The sequence below is a fragment of the Coregonus lavaretus genome (assembly GCF_964263955.1).
Source record: "Coregonus lavaretus genome assembly, chromosome: 4".
Classification (NCBI taxonomy): Eukaryota; Metazoa; Chordata; class Actinopteri; order Salmoniformes; family Salmonidae; genus Coregonus; species Coregonus lavaretus.
The window spans coordinates 12,892,491-12,906,383 of NC_139991.1; the positions used below are offsets into that span (position 1 = coordinate 12,892,491).

Genomic DNA, 13,893 nt, shown 5'->3' on the forward strand with positions numbered 1-13,893 from the left:
ATGCATGCTTGTAATACTATTTTGTAGTAGCTAGCTAGTGTGGGGATGTATTTTCTTATAACTAGATGTGATGCCTAGCTTAGAAAGAATACATTAATGATTAAACATAATAGGTTTGTGCTGTACTGATATAGACTGTTTAACATAACAAGCTGTGATTCATGTGAGGAGCTGTTAGGGAGTAGGGGGAGATAAGAACTTGTGTCTCACATACACGAACACTGCCTCTTTGTGAACCGTCCAAGGACGTAGGTACAAAGAGTATAGTTAGGGTGGGAAAGTACAGGGGAACTGTGTCTATGGGTGCTGACTCGGGACAAGTTGTGATGATAACAACTTATGCCTGGCAACAGTGTGCAACAGTGACGCGCCAAGGGACTGGGACCAGCCTGTGCGCCAACGATAGGCTGAGTAAGTCTAAACCACGCTCAGTCTCTACTCTGATAGGCCAGCAGGGAGCTGTCAGAGTATTTGGAGAAGAACTTAGAACAATGGATCAGTTCTCTGTCTGCCCTGCGTGGTATTTCAGTGAGCCCGTATACAAACCTTCATACTTATCATATATACATTTGCATATAATACATTTAGCTTGAATTGAATACCTCTTGATCATGTTTTCTCTTATTCCAATACCAGATTTGAACTAACGCTATTTCTAACAATTGGTGACCTCCGACTGTGATCTGGTAGCGGAACTTCGCTGGAATTCATCCAGCCCATTGGACATCGCTGTCGTCGAACGGTGTGTTTCACAAAGTGCCTGGGCTTCTAAAAACAGGTAAGCAGACACCTATTGTTATATAACTAAAGTTCTGCACATTGGCTTTATCCAAATTAATTTTGTGAAGCACCTGTTTGATGTAAGTGAACCCTATTGTACTATAAACAACGATTACAGTATACTACTTCGATTCCATTGTATATTATGCAAATGTTTGATAATTGTGATGGTTAAACCCATGGGAATTGTAGGATTAGACAGTGCGACGCTATGACTGAGGCTCATAGGAGGTACTTTAAATAGATAGGCAGTGCGACGCTATGGCACATATCAGTTCAGACTAGATATGACTAGGTTCATAGGAGGCACTTAAAACTCTTTAAGAAAGGGGTGACGCTATTGACACGTATCAGCAAAGGCTAGGTACGGCTAGGATCAGAGGGACACTTTGGAGTGTGGGGTGTTGTGCGAATGATCCCAGTGTAATAAAAGAGTGTTTGCAGACGAAATAAAAGAGGGAATGCGGGTTACTAAAATTAATAAACCTGTATACCTTGATAGAAAACTATTTAGGAATTAAAGACGTCTGTGGCTGTCCAAACTGTATAATTTGTGAATAACTGTTGGGTTTGTGGTTGCTTAAACCGTATAACCCGTTAATAACAATTGGGAACATAAAGGTAAAATAATGAATAACTAGTATGACTAAACTGAAACGTTTGAACTGATATAATTGAACTGTAACGTTTGATGTTTGACATAGCATAATACTGGTTTTAAATAATTATGTTGAAGCAATTTGGTTTATTATTTGATTTAATGTTTGATGTTCGACATAGCATAATACTGGTTTTAAATAATTAAGTTGAAGCTATTTGGTTTATTATTTAATTTAACGGTTGATGTTTGACCCTGCAAAATACTGGTTAAATAATTAGACTGAAATAATTTGGTTTATCGTTGAAATATGAATATGCACCGACTTTAACTAATTAGGTGGGAATAATTTGATTTAAATAAATAGATAGACGTACTTTAAATAATTAAATAACGGACGAATATTACAAATTAAAACGAAAAACAGACAAAACCTGGTCCGACTGGACACGGGAGGGAGAAACGCGAGGTGAGGGGCTGGAGACAGCGAGAGTGTGGCTTTTGAAGAGTCAGGAGAGACTGGGGGGTGATTTGTGTCGATTGGGAGTTGGCTGGGAACACCACGGGGCGATTGTTTGAGAGGTGCCTGTGGGTTTCTGACGATATATACATATGGGCTTGCTCGCCCGAACGTAGACGTACGTAATGGGCGAGAAAGTAGAGAATATGAGTTTAAGGTTGTACCGTTGTTTGATCATGTGATGGGGTTTGATGGGTGATCGGACCATAACTAATGTGGTTATGGAAGTAATGTATAAATAGTGGAGAGGAAATAGAGGGTTCCATTGAACTATTATGTTTTGTTGGGCATTTCAATGGCATAAGGTGAAATCTGTGTGTATGAGTGAATTCGGCGGCTGGTATGGGTGAAGGGAGAGAGTTTTTGCTGAGGTGAAAGCTAGTGCGATTTTCATTTGGTGACGTCACTTGCTCTATGAACTGGAAGTATTTACTTTGAAAGCATCGCGGAATGTGTGGGGTGACTGGCAATGTATGTAGAGGGTCCCGGGTTCGAACACAGGTAGGGACAGTGGGTAAAGCTTTCGCATTGGGGCTATAAACCTAGATTACAATGTGGATTGATAAATGTGAAAGGTTGAATTAGATAGCTTAAGTAGAAGTATTCTAGAAAGGTCTATGAAAATATGTTAGAAGGTCCCCGCGCCTTCCCCGTTGTGTAGCAAGGGGAGGGGTGAGAGACAGTACATAGTTCAAAAAATGATAGGGATATGAATTAAATGTGTGCTGGTAAATTATAGCCAGTATTTGTTTTATTAATTAGGGCCTAATCAGAGAGAACAGTTAAAGAAATTGAATAGCGAACTGAAATGGCGATAGAGCTGTGAAAATTGAGTTGAGGACAAAGGAGAATAATTTATGGCTCTGGTTAGCGAAAAATAAATAAATAGAGACAGTCAAGCGAGTTAGATTGAACTGTGGGATTTCAAGTAGAGGTCTAGATACTTGACTGAAAGGCAGTGCTTTGATAAATTCTAATTGTTATTACTTTATTCGATAGGTTGCTTGACGCCAGTGGTGTATGCAAATAGTTGGTGAATTCTAGAACGATAATTAATTTTCGTTACGGGGACCAGGGGATGCAAGTGGCTTTGGCTGTCGTGCTGGGGGAATAGCGCCAGCCTGTGGTGGGTTCTGGATTTGTTAAATAAACAAACGTATATTTTAAACTAAAGTAATGCAATAGGCTACAATTATAACATTATCACAGAAAGGCACAATTTAATGTGAAATAGTTATTACAATTATTATTAATAGTTATTACAGTTATTATCATTGATCCAGTAATGATAGAAGGATAGTAGAGGAAAGGCAAGGGATTAAATCTCATTTAGGGAAAGAAGAGGAGTATGAAGATATATTAGGGAGAAAATACCATTAACTGAGGGATATAAAACGTTTAGCTGAAAAAGAAAACAGGAATAATTTACCTTACACCCTAATATAGACATTGCATTACTTTTGATGTAACCGTGATTGTATTGGCTAAAAAACTGAAATATGACATTTACAGGGGGGACAGGAACAATAGAAGGGGAGACAGATTTTCCTAGGGGGTTGATCAAATAATTGATAATGGATCATTTGAGATGAGATCACATGTAGCAGAGTTAGGGTAATCAATTAAATAATCATTGTATACTCGAGGAATTTTGAGTGGTTTTATGGATTAGTTATGAGAAATTAGATTGATGCAAACAATTATTGATGGGTTAGGGGATATCTGTATCATGTTTTGTGTGTACTACCATCTTTAGATTATAACCAGGAGAAAGAGATTAGCTTATCTCATTGGAATGTTGCCCAGGGCTAGGGGGAGCAGTAGTGAAGTTAGGCAGTATTTAAGTGGTGCCTGGCTATTTGTGGTTGTTGTTTTTCAAATTGGGTTTTTCAAACAAAAAACAACACACCTAGTATGATGTTTATAAAGCTTTGATTGTTTCAATTTTGGGGGGGTTTCAGCAGGTCAAGGGTGATAGGTCTTGGAGGAGCACGCACAGTGAATTTTATGGAGTTTTTCGGTTTTGGCTGAGTTTGGGGTATATATGATTTCTTATGAGAATGAATGTCATGAGGACTTAATGAATGGTAATGTTTGGTATACTATGGGATGGAACAGTTCGTTGAATAATTTGAATTGCCTCTGAACTCTGTTTTAACCATCTGGTGTTAATTAATCATCCACACTAGTAAATTCTAAAGGCATGAGAGAAGGACTTTAAGATAGTTTATTTTACCAAGTTGAGGGTAATTTATAATACTGTGAAAAGTGTGAAGAAGATTATAATTTGGTAATAATATATATGATTTGAACCATAAAATAACAGAAGAGAGAGAGAGCTTTCCTTGAATGAGGGATACCTGTTGCTAGTCAATTGTACTAATCTTGGATTACTTTTACGGGATATAAGTAAATTGAGGTATTATCAAATGTTGTCATTTAAATTTCATTTTTAGTATGCTTTGATAAACAACAAGTTGGTATTTGAAACTAAATTAATGCAATGAGCTGCAGTAATCAGAGGAAGGCACAATCTAATGCGAAACAGCTATTACCTAGATCATTTATTTAGTAATGAGATCAGGAAGATAGGAGCAATAAAGAAGCAAGGGACAGTCTCAAAAATAAATAAGGGATGGCAATTGGATGATAAATTACCAATATTACCTAAGTGATTGTTTAGGTAGGTGGTAATATTGACACATGAGCAAAACATGTGTCAAAAGGGGGATGATAAGGAGATGGTAGGATTAAATAATAAATATATACGAAGGAGAGGACAAAATACTTTAAAAAAAAAAAACGTTTATTAACCACACCCGTATGTCAGAGGATTTGTGCCCCACAGGTGAACTAAAGGAGAAGGTGACCCACTCTATCTAACCAGGTGACTGGTGAGCATCCAGTCCCTAAAGAAGAAAAACTGGGAGCAGGCCTGTTGGGAAGGGCCCTATCAGGTAATATTGGTCACTGCCTTTGCCATTAGAATAGCTGAGAGAGCCACTTGGGTCAACGTTACCCACTGCAAAAAGGTAGGCCCACATGCCAACACCGTTGAACACACACAGAGTTAAAGAGAAGAACTGGAGCCAATAGGGTCTGGGGGTAAACTCTGTTAACGAAGATCCCCTACCCCGACCTATCATCACTGTGGGGTGTTTCTAGAGGTGTGAGTATGGGGTAGTACCAAGCAGAAAGACTGAGGACAGGAGAGGGTTGGCGGTTTTTGGGAATATGGATAACTTGAGTTGCATCATAGTCTCGGCAATGGTCTTGATATGTCAAGATCCACCACCAATTATGCTATGCCTTTACCATTGTTAAGAAGTAAAAGAGAAGAGAAGCGACCCTACATACTGACCGTCAAGGACGAGTGGCCTACAAAATGAGAGTCAGAGAAGGGCAGACTGTCAGATTTAAAATAAGGGACGTAGCCAACGGGTGGGGTACATGTCAATAAGGATAATGTCAATAATTGGGATTATAAAATCCTATTATATTCATGTTTGGACCCCACGGCGGATTGTTCCTAGACTCAAGTGTTTAAATACACTTGGGGATGGGGGTATGAGACCGAGGGGGACTGAACATCCAAATGGGGGGTAAAGAGAAATAAAGACATCACCAATTATCAATTGGGGACTTAAGTTTGGAAGCACAGGAGAGAATTCTGAACCTTACAGCCCCTGTAACCGATGTGTGGTGGGCGTCTGCCAGTAAGGGCAGTGTAAGGCAGAGAATTCCAAAGGGGTGGCTAGATACATGCGCCCTGGTTATACTGGTTCAACTAGTTAGAATTAGTCACCAGGAACCAAGGATTAAACAGATGTAGGAGGAGTTTTAACAAGAAGGAGAATAGCCCTATTTAGATGGATGCGATTGGGCTACAAAGGGGTGTATCGGATGGATACCGAGCTATGAAACAATTAGGGGAAGGGTTTACTACCACGTTCTTTTGGTGGGTGACAATAAACAAAATTGTGAATTGGATTAATTATATCTATTACGACCAACCACGATTTATTGGTTGGACTAGGGATGCAACGGAAGGGATCTTTTGAACAATTATCCGCCATCTCACTCTTATGACTTAGTAAAAAGAGGTTGGCTCTAGATCAGGCAGAAAGGGGTGGTGTCTATAAACATTTTAAGTTCGCATCATTGGTGGTTACTGGATTTCTGACCCTAGTAGTTGTGTTTCTAATATTAATGTGCTGTACTGCCTGTGTAATTCCTTGTCTGAGAAAGTCTGTTACAGATGTCGTGCATACGGCTGGTATGATGCCCCTCCTAGGGGCTCAAGAAGGAGATGCAGACACTGAGATGAAGTTGACTGAGGATGACCCTTGGTTTGCTATTGGTGAGGTGGTGGAGTGACACCACCTCACCAATGACTAAAGGGGGCCAAAATGTATTAATCTTTGTGTTTTATGTTTTATTAATTTTGTGTTTTGTGTTCTATTAATCCTGTGTTTTATGCTTTATTAATCAAGTTAACCATTGTGAATGTTTGTCTTTCCTTATGTGAAGGTTTGAAGTTCCTGGGGGAAAAAAGTATTTAGTCAGCCACCAATTGTGCAAGTTCTCCCACTTAAAAAGATGAGAGAGGCCTGTAATTTTCATCATAGGTACATGTCAACTATTACAGACAAATTGAGAAAGAAAAAAAATCCAGAAAATCACATTGTAGGATTTTTAATGAATTTATTTGCAAATTATGGTGGAAAATAAGTATTTGGTCACCTACAAACAAGCAAGGTTTCTGGCTCTCACAGACCTGTAACTTCTTCTTTAAGAGGCTCCTCTGTCCTCCACTCGTTACCTGTATTAATGGCACCGGTTTGAACTTATCAGTATAAAAGACACCTGTCCACAACCTCAAACAGTCACACTCCAAACTCCACTATGGCCAAGACCAAAGAGCTGTCAAAGGACACCAGAAACAAAATTGTAGACCTGCACCAGGCTGGGAAGACTGAATCTGCAATAGTTAAGCAGCTTGGTTTGAAGAAATCAACTGTGGGAGCAATTATTAGGAAATGCAAGACATACAAGACCACTGATAATCTCCCTCGATCTGGGGCTCCACGCAAGATCTCACCCCGTGGGGTCAAAATGATCACAAAAATCCCAGAACCACACGGGGGGACCTAGTGAATGACCTGCAGAGAGCTGGGACCAAAGTAACAAAGCCTACCATCAGTAACACACATAACCGGCAATTAGTGCTAGCCCCAATTTATATGCAATTAGTATCAATGTCTAAAGGTTCCTTTTGGTAATAAATTATGTTGTGTACTGGTGCTATTGTTGTAAGAGGCATAGTCAGTATACTTGGTTCACCATGACTGGTTCAACAGCCAACTTATGCAGAATAAAAATAAATAAATGAACAGTTCACATTGGAAACATTTTGTGCACTACAGAACACAAACCTGCTTGATGGAAATCTGTGTGCAATCAGAAATAAAATGGCAGTTGACAGGAGTAAATCTATTTAATCCAATGCTGGTGTGTAATTAATGCAGTTTCAAAAACAAGGATTAAACACAGACAGGGCACGTAATAAACCTGTCCATGAACTAGAAAGCTCTTATTACAAAAATAGGACAACTGTGTTCCCGGTTGATTAGGTAGTATTTCTGACAGTCTCCCACAACTGTAAAACCACCCGCAAAATGAGTCGGTTAGAATCTACACACAAAATACGCAAGCTTATTGAATTGGTACAAGCAGTTTTACTTGCTTTAAAATGTAAACAAACCAGCCAAGCAATGTACAATAATCACTAAAAGACTTGAAGTCACAAATTGCATTATATACACAAAGGTCAATATGTCTCTACTCAAATTACACATCATCGAAAAACATAGCCGTTTCAATCTTCAAAGCCTTTCTTCCTCTTTGGTCTTCTGCTTCAGCTTCTCCAGTACCACATTCAGGTCCATGGTCTTGCTCAACTTGAGATAGAAGTCCTTTCTAATTGTGTGAATGGTAAGCCATTCAGGAGTCAGTTCTGCCAGCAAGCGAAGGTGCGTCTCCATATCACCTAAAAATAAGTCAGTCAATGTCAGAACTAATGCAATGAAAACCAATGGACGTTTAAAAAATAATAATAAATCATCAGGCATTTCTTCAGATGACTCACCTGTGCTCAGGGCAGAGCGGTAACTAGAGACCATCCGGTTACAGGCCACCTCCATGATCAGGGCGGGTTTCTTCTCTGCCACAAAGACGTTACGCAGGATCCGAGCCAGCTCCCCCAGCCGTGACATCATCACAAGGCGCTCCTCCTGCTGAGGGTTCCGGGTCATGGCAGCCTGGAGCTTCTGAGCCTCCTTTGCTCGGATCTACAACAAAAAGAGGGGTCAGTCCCAGTCCTCACTGCATAGGGCACACTGTACCACATGCACACATTTATCATGTGTCCTAAGTCGAACAGCAGGGTGACCTACCCTCTCCAGCAGGGACTGAGACACCCCTTTGAGGGCACTGTGAGTTTCAGCAGGAGCTACGGGAGTTTGTGGAACAGGCTCTTGCTCTTTTACACAGACCATCTCTGCTGTCTTCAGAGCCATGTTGGCCAGCGCTTTCTCCATCTGGAAAGAGCTAAATTATTAATACCAAACAATGCAATTGAAATGAATGTCTTATCAAACTAAAGCCCAATCAAATCAAGGTTTATTCGTCACGTGCACAGTTTACAGCAAGTATAAAACGTGCAGAGAAATGCTTACTTGCAAGCTCCTGCAACAGTGCAATAAAATAGTAGTAGAAGTACACAATAGGATATACAGTATAAATTATTAAAATGTGCAATGGCCAGTATGAACATTTACAAATATAAAGTGGATAGTGTCTTCGTCACACAGTTGATGTGTAAAGGTTGGATGTGTGGAGGAGAATGCAGGACAGACAGGTCAGTAAGTACCTTAGGGGTCATCATGGAGCGGGCCTTGTCCAGAACCTCCTGGGCAGTGGTTAGCTTCTCAGCTCCCTGTGGGGGCTGGGGCAACTCACTGGGCAGGACATTGGGCACCTCATCCACATTGAAGCGAGGGTGCCAGCGGGTAAGCTTGTCATCTGGGACTCTAATAGGAGGATTCAACTTGGCAAGGAACTCCTAAAGACAACAAACAGATTGGTTACCAAGTCGGGTCATCTCACAGTAAACAGGTACAAAATATTCTCTCTTATGGTGCCTACCTTGTGATGCCCTTTCACAATGCTGACAAGGTTTTGATGAAAAATACATCTCCTCTCCAACAGCCGGGAAGCAGCAAGCACTGGACGTGCCTCACTCTTATCTGAGAAACAAAAACAGACAAGAAAGACACTCATATCAGCAATTATTCAAATACACTCATCTGTGTTGAAAGAATACAAAGTATCATGAGACCATCCCCTCACCGGCTTCAATGACAGGCTCTACTGTGAGCTGGTAACTAGACTTCTTCACTGTAGCACTGAATGTAGGAATGTTTCTCTCCTGGCGGAAATGGTAGGCAGTAGGATAGACTGTCTTAATCTGGCCCACATGGGTCTCCTCAAAACGCCTGTGAAATAAAAAGAAAAAGTAATTAATATTTCTGCTGCTCCTTCCCATGGTTTTCTACTAATCATCCAATTAGATAGTTGTAGTTTGCTCCATACTTGTGCATCATGTCCTGGACACCCTGCTTCACTTTGGCAAAGGTAACAGTCTCTGAGCGGTTGAAGAGCATTCCCACTATGGTGTCCATGCTACGGAACATTTCAGCAAGCAGTTTGTACTGGAAGGGCAGGCTGAGGCCAGGGGGAACATCCTGGGCAAGAGTATGGTACCGCTGGTAGGCTGGGAGCTTCTCTCTGAAAAAGAACATACCATAGATCAGGACAAATGAGTACTTATAATCAAAGCCACTACAGCAACACCATTTCTCAACAAAGATCCCTAAAAAAGGTGGTAGAATAAATTTGCATTACATTTCACTATTTTGAGCTTCACCCACCCTGGCAGAATTTAAGGTTATTGTCTAAAATTGAAATACTTCTTTCATCCTCACCCATCCTCGGTTTGTGGCCGATTATTTTCCTCAGTAGATCTGGCCTCCTCTGCTAACCTCTCCTCCTTCCTGTGTTGTGCCTTAGCAGCAAGCTCTTTGACATGGGCTAGCTTTGTCTTAAGGTCTGGGGCAGTAGCAGTAGACTCAGGGGCCGTAGAGGGCAGGTTCTCAGCTTTCCTTGTCTGGCCCTTGATCTTCTGAAGGCGGAACTTGAGGGCCGCAACATCCTCTTTGGAGAAAGTCTGATGTAGTAGAAAGACAACAATCAATGCCATTGAAACATTTGTGAGGATGCTGTCCATTATGGTATGACTAAAGAGTAACTTGAGGATAAACGAAACCTGATCACAATTAGAATTTAGGCTAATTGTGATCAGGTGTGTAGACAACAGTGATGAGCAGAGGTGAAAGCATAAGCCACCAAAAACACTGTACCTTGTTCCCTGCTTTTGGTTTTGAACTGCCCTGAACGTGCGGTTTGCGCGTTGGAGAATTGTTGGCACTGTGATTAACTAAATTCTTTGATTCTTTATCAACAGGTAGTGGATTGGGTACCTGCGGGACATCTTTAGCCAGACGGTGGGTTGCCTGATACAAAAAAAAATGATTAAGTTGTGACTTGTAAACATTCAGTCCCCTTCACAATTTGTCTTCAAATTCTTTAGGAAACCAAAAAATGTGCCGTGCCTTGTCCTGTCTATGCGAGGTCTTTTGTTGTGTCTAGCTTATGATATCTAGCTAGTTAATCATTCTGGACCAGACTTGCTTGGTTGTCATTTCTAGCAATGGAGTTCGCCAACTTGTAGTCCTAAAAACCGGAAATTAGTTACTATATCATTACTATAATATCAGTCAGTTAACATGACCTTTATGAAGCATTTGTGCTTGTTTTGATTAGCCTACATAAGTGACGTTAGTTGATGAAGATTGTATCATAACAACGCGTAGCTATAAGATAATATGCCTGTGTTTACCACAGAACTTAAATTTACGCAATTTATTAAAATCAAATGTTTTACAAAACATTCATGTCCCCATAGCTAGGCTTTGGCCAACGAGCCACAGCAGCCTTCAAAAATACCATTATTAAGACATTACCCGTTCGTCGTCTTTGAAGAGAATCAATTTCTTCCTGACAGACTTCTTTACAACTTTAACCGGTTCAGGTCTTGTCCCTGCAGCGTTGGAATCTTTATTTGCCTCGATCCGAAGACGCTTCTTCGCTGTGTTATGTTCAGTAGTGGTTGAAAATACAGCTGATCCAAGATCGAACTCAGCGTCTGCAGAGGTCCTCTTGGGAGTTCGAGGGCTCGAGAGAAGTGTTTGTTTTTCCGAATCAGACCTCGCCAGCACACCAGACACACTCTCCACCTTATCGACCGAAGACGCCTCGTCAATAACCCTCCAAAACTCCTCTTGTACACTGTTTTCAGAACGTCTTTATCGTAGCCTTTGTAGTAGGTGCTTCGTTCTTGCTTTTCAACCGAGTATATCTTGTGCTGGGCTTACTTGTTACAGTGTCCACTCCATTGTCCACAACTTGCGTTTTATTGCCATTACCATGCGCAGCCCCACTAGCACCTTTCTTTCTCTGGATGAAAAAATCGGTGACCCGCGCCTGAGACATAATAATGTCCAACGTCAATCTTCGGGTCAGGAAAGACGAATGGTGAAACGATAAATAAATTTCAACTCATAAGTTTGAGTCACCGAGTTATATATGAAGGCTTGATCAAAGTCTCTATGACCGGAACTTCATCACAGGAACATGCAACACATTTTCGCGCGAAATGGTCACGGGTCCTTCATAAGCCACACCCTCCTCCCGCCCCGTACAAAGACTTTGTTTAATGATTGGCCAGTGCATAGTACATCAACTTTTTTTGAACGAATCAGTTATGAGAAGGCTGTATCATAGACAGTACATGATGTAGTTTAGAAACTATTTTGTGATTGAGGGGATTCTATTAATGCCCCTGGCATGCCCGGTAGAGTTGATTGCATTCGATTTGGGACCGGGCTGCCTCCCGGCGTGAGCCGGTTTTGTCTAGAAGGGATACAGATTTAGTCAAAATTAACTTTTCGTAGCAGGTTAGGAGCATTAAAGTAACAGGTTAGGAGATTTAGGTTAAGGTTAGAAAAAGGGTTAGGGTTAGCTAAAATGCAAAAAACTCCCCCAAAACGTTTGACGTGAATTTGACAAAAGCTGTATCCCATCTAGACATTACCGCGTTACTAAATAAACTAAAGTAAAAGATAAAATAAAAAAGTAACACCATAAAATAACAATAACGAGGCTATATATAGGGGGTACCGGTATCGAGTCAACAGGTTAGTCGATGTAATTTGTACATGTGACTATGCATAGATAATAAACAGCGAGTAGCAGCAGTGTAAAAACAAAGGGGGAGGGTCAATGTATATAGTCCGGATAGCCGTTTGATTAATTGTTCAGCAGTTTTATGGTTTGGGGTAGAAGCTGTTAATTAGATTTTTGGACCTAGATTTGGCGCCTGCCGTGCGGTAGCAGAGAGAACAGTCTATGACTTGGGTGACTGGAGTCTTAGACAATGTTTTGGGCTTTCCTCTGACACCGCCTAGTATATAGGTCCTGGATGGCAGGAAGCTTGGCCCCAGTGATACACTGGCCTGTATAATTTGTACTTGTATTTGCATGCAGAGAAAATAGTAACTTTTTTATTGTAGGGTAGGTCAATGCTATGTTATTTCTATATTTGAGTTGGTGATGGTTTCCTATCTGGCCATGTACTTTTGAGATGATTGTAGGTCATGCATTCTGGATCTTTCTGAGTAGTGTGATGGGATTATCTGATGTTCCCTTTTACTTTTCTTTTTTTCATGGACATTATTTGAAGTGTTTTTCTTGATGTTGTAAATTGTGTGTGTGTGTGTGTGTGTGTGTGTGTGTGTGTGTGTGCGTGTGTGTGTGTGTGATGAGTTGGGCTTGGTCTCCCGCTAGAGGACGCTAATGATTTACCGGACAATCTTTATTTAGGAGATGTAGAGTCAATTTCAAGCAGGTTACAACAGTGTCAAACTTCTTCAGAAGATTACTGAGTACCGAGAAGTTTTCGGTGGTCTAATATCAAAAATCATAGGCTACTGGTTTTACTGCGCAGTTAAGGTAGGGTTATATATTAGCATGTTGCTGTAAGAGTGTCACTTATAGCAAAGTTTCTCTTATAATTTCCTTTCATAGCCTAAAGTGTGTAAGTGTAATGTGTCAACGCAAAACGACGATGTGCTCTTTTAAGTAGGACAACCGCAGGTTTTAATTGATTTGATAGCTGATGCTGCTGACAGTGAGAGGTCCTCAAACATGCGTTAACTATGATGTAGAATAGCTGAATACGCTGAAACATTAAATCGTTTCTTTCGAAATTACCATACATTAATTGGGTAGACTTGTGGGATAGTCTTCCTCGTGGACATGTTGCTTTCTAAAAGACACCTTAAAATAGTTAGCTAGGATATGAAGAGAGAAAAACATTCAGAGGGAGTGCCAACCCAGTGAGAGTGAATTGGATTTACAGCGACTGAAAGAACAGTTCAACTGTTGCAGTAGGGCCTACTGGTGAATCACATTTTCCATGAAGATATTGCTTTACAGGGAATATTCAGTCCAAGGGGCGGCAAGAGAGGAGAGTTGTTTCAATACGGGAGAGCTGGTAGTTTTTGTTTACAATTTCGTGCGAATAAACGTTATATCCCCGAAATGTGAGGAGGTGAAGATGTGTTGTGGATTTACAGAACAAGAACATCAATAGATTTAATTGGTCCACCATTCTGGATACTTGAAAAAGTTTACTTTTGGAAGTCATATGTCTGCCTAGTGGAATGACCGCACCGCGTTATTTTCTCGTTTCAAAAGACTGTTTTGAAAACCATGAACAATTATTGCGGACTGGGTTTAGTAAAATTGATTGGGT

At 40.7% G+C, this 13,893-nt stretch overlaps 1 protein-coding gene across 1 annotated transcript; it reads right to left on the bottom strand.

Moving 5' to 3' along the window:
* Positions 1–6,578: 6,578 nt before the first annotated feature.
* Positions 6,579–11,668, bottom strand: LOC311128279 (DNA replication factor Cdt1-like). The gene is given in 11 exon segments (XM_084160340.1): positions 6,579–7,947; positions 8,047–8,248; positions 8,354–8,497; positions 8,830–9,021; positions 9,105–9,205; positions 9,309–9,454; positions 9,552–9,746; positions 9,944–10,185; positions 10,379–10,531; positions 11,042–11,378; positions 11,380–11,668. Coding segments are annotated over 11 exon segments (2,067 nt in total). The 5' UTR covers positions 11,571–11,668; the 3' UTR covers positions 6,579–7,783.
* Positions 11,669–13,893: the final 2,225 nt, after the last annotated feature.